The sequence below is a fragment of the Nipponia nippon genome, unplaced genomic scaffold, assembly GCF_047370975.1.
Source record: "Nipponia nippon isolate SJK-2023a ecotype South Korea unplaced genomic scaffold, ASM4737097v1 scaffold_1, whole genome shotgun sequence".
Lineage (NCBI taxonomy): Eukaryota > Metazoa > Chordata > Aves > Pelecaniformes > Threskiornithidae > Nipponia > Nipponia nippon.
The window spans coordinates 130,127,230-130,134,046 of record NW_028262290.1 but is presented as its reverse complement, the minus strand read 5'-3'; the positions used below and the strand labels follow the sequence as shown (position 1 = coordinate 130,134,046).

General features: G+C 56.1%; 1 protein-coding gene across 1 annotated transcript; it reads left to right on the top strand.

Moving 5' to 3' along the window:
• Window positions 1-321: 321 nt before the first annotated feature.
• Window positions 322-3,798, top strand: EVX1 (even-skipped homeobox 1). The gene is made up of 3 exons (XM_009466487.1): window positions 322-760; window positions 2,278-2,528; window positions 3,268-3,798. Exons 1-3 carry the CDS (start codon window positions 322-324, stop codon window positions 3,796-3,798), a joined length of 1,221 nt encoding a protein of 406 aa, XP_009464762.1.
• The last annotated feature ends 3,019 nt before the right edge of the window (window positions 3,799-6,817 follow it).

The following is a 6,817-nucleotide window of genomic DNA, read 5'->3' as shown; positions in this document are numbered from 1 at the left end:
CTCCGGCTCTTCCTTTCATCTTCCCCATGGCAGACGTTTCTATTTATCCACTGGCAATCAATGTGTGGCGTCACCGGTGGTACTGTAATGACGACTGCACCATTGAGGATGACAGCTTAGAAAGAAGAGGGCAATGGTGATCCCTCCCAGAGCAGCACAGCAGAGTGTAGCGCTCGCATCACAAGGTCACCCTATCTCACCGCTTGCACCTCTGCATTGGCAGGAGAGGGCTGCTGGGTTTGCACAGGGCTGGGGCGGGAGCGGGAGGGAGGGGGGAAGAGATCTGGATTTTTTTTCCCCCCTCCCTTAAGGAAAGCCACAATGGAAACCAGGAAGGAGATGGTGATGTTTCTGGAAGGGACACAACTTGGCGCTCTAGTTGGCAAGAGGGTGCCTAATTTGTCCGAAGCAGTGGGGAGCCCCGCTCCGGAGCCGCAGGAGAAGATGATCCATCGGAACTGCCTCAGCCCCAGACCTGGCCCCTTGTCGTCCCGGGAGAGAGGAGGAGGAGGAGGAGGAGGTGGCGGAGGAGAAGACGAAGAGGAGGTGGAGGTGCTGCCAGGGACAGGGACGGTGCCGGAGAGCCGCTCGGCGGCGGCAGCACTGCTTTCGGCCGGACAGCAGCCCCCCGCCCCGGAGCCCCCCTCCAGCAAAGGGCAGCAGAGCAGCTCGGACACCGAGTCGGATTTCTATGAGGAAATCGAGGTGAGCTGCACCCCGGACTGCGCCACGGGGAGCGCCGAGTACCAGCACAGCAAAGGTACCCAACTCCTTCCCATGCCTCCGGCTCCCCGCCCGCTCCGGGGCTGGGGGGCAGCACTGGGGGGGGGGGCGCCGGGGCTGCCGGAGGGGGTCTTCCCCTCGCCAGCTGAGCGAGGGGCAGCGAAGTCGGGGGGAGTGTGTGGGGGATCTCCTTTCCTGACTGATTCCTCAGCTCCCTGCCACGGGGAGGCTTGTTTGGGAATCAGAGGACACGACACCGGGCAGCCCCCGCGTCCCTGGAGGGGAGCCAGGCTTCCCGCCGTGGATGCATCAGGTCTACAGCTTGTCTCGTAGGACCCCCTTGGCCAAGACCACCACCCACCCTCTCGCCTCCATCTTTTTTATTTTTTTTATTCTTCCCCAGCGCCTGGACAGTGCATGCTCCAGGAAATCCCTTCCGAGCCTCCTCACCGGCGGGGTTTTTTGTGTGTGTTGAGGGGGGGAGCAAGATCAAACGGGTTTTCTGGCCGAGAGCTGTTTGTGGTTTTGCAGGGTGAAATGTGCCCGGGCGAGTGCGGAAGCGCCCATAAAGACCGTAAAATCGCTCGCCGACTCCTGCCTGCCCCAAGTGCGGCAGCGAGGTCCTTGTTTGCACGTTGGGTTAAAAAAAAAAAAAAAAAAAAAGAGGGGGGAAAAAAAAAGAGGAGAGGTCCAAATTACCTTGTCACTTCTATGTCTCGGTGGCGCCAGCTCGGAAATGGTCCCAATGAATTAATTGCCTTTGGTCTCGGGCACAATGAGGGAGAGTTGCATTTGAAAGCAAACGCAGCGGCCAGGCCCCTTTTCCCCCTGCCCCCACTCCTTATTCCCACCTTCCCAGCCCCGCAGAGCCCCCCCCTACCCCGACAACAACCCACTTCTCCCCCCTCCCCATTCCTCCATCACTTCAAGAAGAAGCCGGGAAGCGCGGAGAGCGCTGCCTGGCCTCTCTCGTCCCTTAGAGGCTCGTTGAAAATATCCCATCCTGGGCTTTGGAGGCTGAGAGGAGAGTCCCTGAGGCCTCACCGAGGCCTCACCTCCCCCTGGAAGGGAGCAGGGTCCCTGCCTGCCGGCTGCTCCGCTCCTGGGCCCTTGCTGGGCTGGAGGAAGGGGCGGCGGAGCCGTGGGGCTGGGGCGGCGGGCACACCTGCCTTGCCGAGCCGCTCAGGGTCGGGGGCTGCTGCGGCGGCCGCCTCCGGCTTCACAGTGCGGGAAGCGAGCGGGGGGGGCACCGAGCAGACACTCCCAGGGCGGTGTGTGTGTGTTTGTGTGTGATGGTGGGAGCAGGTAGCCTTCCAGCCAGAGTGAATAAGCACCCGTCAAACCCTTAATCGCTGTTGCATCCCCTTCTCCCTCTTCCCCGGTCCCTCTTGGATGTCTCCCCAGCATCCCCAGTGCACCCGGGCAGGCACAGAAAAGGCGAATGGGGAGGGATGGGGGGGAGACGGGAGCTCGCTGGGGAGGCGATCGGCGAGCATCTCTCCGTGCCCGCCCGCCTCCGAGCGTGTGTCCCTCTGCTCCGGGCTCCCCACGCAGGGCCGTGCTCCGAGGCGCTGGCCGGCAGCCCCAGCGGCGGGGGGGATCACCCCAAGGGCAGCGGAGGCAGCGGCGGCTCCCAGGGCTCGCTGGCCTGCAGCGCCAGCGACCAGATGCGCCGCTACCGCACCGCCTTCACCCGCGAGCAGATCGCCCGGCTGGAGAAGGAGTTTTACCGGGAAAACTACGTGTCCAGGCCCCGGAGATGTGAACTGGCGGCTGCTCTAAATCTGCCAGAAACCACCATCAAGGTACGCACAGCTCGGACATGTTTCCAATTAGCACGATATAAATCTATATGGCCAAACTTCCTTGCAAAACTCGGGAAAGCACTTCGCCAGCACAACCCTCCCTCTGCCCCCCTCCCCGCTCCCGCCCCTTTCCTGGCCCTACTCGCACCCTGCAGCAAGCAGCAACGCGGGAGAGGGGATATGGCTCCCGGAGCCATCCCAGCCAGCACCGCTAATCCGGCCTCTCCCTAGCAGATTATTTTTAATCCTCCCTTCAATCCAGTCCAAACCTCGCTCAGCTCTTGGGGGAGGGAAGAAGAAGCCAGTAGCAGCTCTTGTTTTGCTCTCCCTTTGCTTTGCCTTTTCAACAACGTTTGCACGTGAAAATAATACCGCTAACAGCAAGCCCAGGTAGTTCTGGCTGCAAAAGGGCAGCAAGGAGACAGAGCTGCCGGGCTCGCCCGGGGCCGGGGGCTTCAGCAGGACAAGCCCTAGCAAGAAGAAAGGCAACCAAGCACCCTAGAAGGGCTGCTCCACTGGGTCTCCCTGTAGATTTATAGGGGCTTAGCCGATCCCTCCGTACGTGATGACAACTCCCTCTGGGAGCGAGAGCTGGAGCCGCTCTCCCCTCGCCGGCAGACCCGAGCCCGCCCGCACCGGCCCGGGGCCGGGGCCGGGGCCGGGGCCGGGGCCGGGGCCGGCGGCCGGGCGGAGCGGGGCGGCGGCGGGTGACGGCTCTCGCCTCCCTCTCTCCCTGCAGGTTTGGTTCCAGAACCGCAGGATGAAGGACAAGCGGCAGCGCCTGGCCATGACCTGGCCTCACCCGGCCGACCCGGCGTTCTATACCTACATGATGAGCCACGCAGCGGCCACCGGCAATTTGCCCTACCCGTTCCCGTCCCACCTGCCCCTGCCCTACTACTCCCACATGGGCATCGGAGCCACATCGGCCTCTGCCGCCACCCCCTTCAGTACCCCCCTGAGGCCGCTGGACACCTTCAGGGTCCTCTCCCACCCCTACCCGAGACCAGAACTGCTCTGCGCCTTCAGGCATCCCTCTCTCTACCCTGCCCCGACTCATGGACTCAGCAGCGCCGGGGGCAACCCCTGCTCCTGCCTGGCTTGCCACAGCGGCCAGTCCAACGGGCTGGCGCAGAGACCCTCCGGATCAGACTTTACCTGTTCGGCCACAACCAGGACTGACTCTTTCCTCACTTTCACGCCCTCTGTGCTGAGCAAAGCCACCTCAGTTTCCATGGACCAGCGAGAAGAAGTACCTTTAACGAGATAAACGCTCCTCTCAGGGTTATTAAAAACTCGCCCCTTTCCCGGGCTTCCCTTCGAGTTAATGTACCTACACCCGATGTTTATTTAATCGTGTTCTCTCCCCAGACGTGGACACCTACGGAAAAAAAGACTAAAAATAGCTCAGTCTGTAAAGGATTTACATTCCAAAGCGGAGGGGGGGGGGAGGGAGGGGAAGAAGAAGGAAAGAAATGACTAGTGATTAATCTCTGAGAAGGATTTGAGGCACGGAAGAGGAAGAAAACCAACCCGAATGAAATACACTTCGGTAACCTATAGAAATGAGCTGGGACTTTCTTTTCCATGGATAGACTTCTTACCAAGGGCTGGGGCTTCTGCGGGTCACAGCAACAAACGTTATGCACAAACCTACGAAACAGAGAAGGAAAATCTGAAACACTTGAAAGAAACATTATCTTGATAACGAAATGGCTTGTGCGCATGAAGAAAGCAAAGATGTAACCTACCAGAGTGTTCAGAAAATAAGAACAACGAGCAAACAGCAAAAACAAAAGGTTTCTGGATGGCAACTCAACAGTATTATCCAGTTATCTCTATAGAGAAAAACAATGCTTTACCATAAAGAAAAACTGACATTCTGTACATTACTTTCGTGGTTTAATTGCATTCTTTACTCTCCCTTGTCTCCTCCTTCGTTTCGAGCAGAAATCCAGCATTTCGTCTCCTCTTTCATTCCAACTTTTATTTTTAAGAGGCAGACTGGAATTGGGAGGGAAAAAATACGAGCTCCTGCCTCTTTATGGGTCAGAGCTATTTGTCCTTTAAATAACAATGTCCTATTATCAGTCGCTGAAATGTGCCCACACTGACGAAATTAGCAAGTGATGTATATGTAAGGAGGGTTTTTGAATATCGAATGTATAATGCTCTGTGAGCAGAGACCCCGTGCCAAACGCTAACAAGCCGCCAAGGGAAGAGATTAGGTGACAGGGAGCACAACTCCTTCAGACAATCACCAGTCTGTAAATTGGAGCAAAGGCGATTTCCCTTCCTTTGTACTTCAGCCTTCACTTCTCTCATTGACTTTTCCTTGCTGCATCTCCTTTCTTCCTTTTCTTCTTTTTTTTTTTTTTATTTAATTCATGCATTGGGTTCTGTGTTTCCTTCCTCACCCCTAATCTTTGCATTTCTATGTGTCCTTCACACTGGTCCCTCTTCCTTCTTGAGGAGTATTTCTTTCACAAGCCCCCCACACCTCCTTTTTCAGGTATTTCGGAAGGAGGTAGCATCATTGGTTTTGCTTGGATTTCTGTCAACCTGAAATTAAAAAAAAAAAAACAACCACGGACACCGGGCTGGGTAATAGTTTCTTCCAAAACCGGAATTGCTTATTTCATTCTATTTTAAAATAGCCCAAAGAACACACTATCATAATTTGTTACAACAACAATAAGAACACCGACAACGATAATAACAACAGACACATTTTAACAACATATCACTCATATTTTTATTGCGTTTGTTTAAAAAAAAAAAAAAAGTGTTTCTTAAGACGAATTTCACCTTCGTGCAGTTTCTAATAGTTACAGTCCAACAAGCAGGAAAATAAATGCTGGACAGAACAAAGACGTGTTGACACCTCCGCTATCTACTTTGTGTTAAATTGCTGAGGAGCCTCTGGTTTATTGTCACACCGGAGACTTTTTGTCCTTAGGGCAGGGAGTGAATAGCAGCCTTTCCCTACAGCGGGATGGAGAGCAGGGAAGAGACACGGGCGTGCCAGGATATATTTTTCTAATTAAAAAAAAAAAAAAAAAAAGTGTTTATTTGAGCTTTTTAAAAACTGATCCAAAGTCACCATCTTTAAATCATTAAGGGCAGATTGTTCCGCCCTTTCTGAATGAGATGTCCTCATGGACATGGAAACCGATGGCCCTTTTTGGACACTCACAAATAGATTCTCCCCCCCCCATCCCTCCGGAAATAACAATCGCAAGCAGCGTCCAAGGGCAGCGCCGAAAGACACCCGAGCTTTGCAAGCCTTTCCCCTCCTTACTCCGTCTTTTAGCAGACAGGAGAAGAAGGACTCCGACCAAAGGGGAGCTGCGGAGAGAGTGCCTCATACAACCCCCTCGGCGGCCCCGGGGGAGGGGAAGCGCTGAAGAGGCCGGGGGGCAGCTGAGGGCTGCCCAGCAAAAACGGGGGGGGTCCTGGATGGCCCACGTCCCCCTTCCCCGGCCGGGCGGAGGCACCTGCTGGCCGCCATCGCCGGGCAGGACGCGGGCAGGGAGGCTGCCGTGGGCCGCCTGCGGAGAGACCGCGGCGCCAGGTCGCTTCTTGCAAAATGCCCAGTTCGCAAAATGCCACCGGCTAGGGCGCAGGGCAATATATATATATTTTTTTTTTTCAAATGCATATATTTTATATACCTAGGTGTGTGCGTGAAAGGGACTATTTAACCCGCTGCTTACCGCTTCCACCCGTCAAGGGGACACCCCCCCTGAACGAGCGGGCAGCAGGGAGGCAGAGACCGGGAGCCTGGGACGCGGCCGGCCCGCAGCCGGCGCGGTCCCCGCTCTCCCCCGCTGCTCCGGGCGGCCATCGCCGCCCTCCCAGCCGCCCGTTCGTGGAGGATGATGCGGCAAAGGGCGGCTGTGAATTTCTCCGTGGCTCGGTCACAGGGCAGAGATTGCCTGCGACAGGTAAATAGGCTGCGGGTCGCAGTAATGCCAAGAGTATTTTCAGTTAATAGGGGAGGGAAAATGAGGTGTCTGGAGCGATATTGGAAAGTACAAGATCGATGATCCGTCCTCGTGTCCAATCAGCAGCCTTTAATTGACTGTATTTTCTAGGTAATTGAGCCGCTGTGCTCCTAAATTGAAGTGGAAGATATAACAATACATCTCACTGGGAGGAATTACTCATTACTTCATAATGAAATTTTCCTTTTGCTGCGTGGGGCCGCTGCCGTTAACGCCTTCGCCGCCGGTGGGGGTGCCCGCGGCCCCCCGCGGGGCGCCGGCTGCGGGCACGGGTGGGGCATC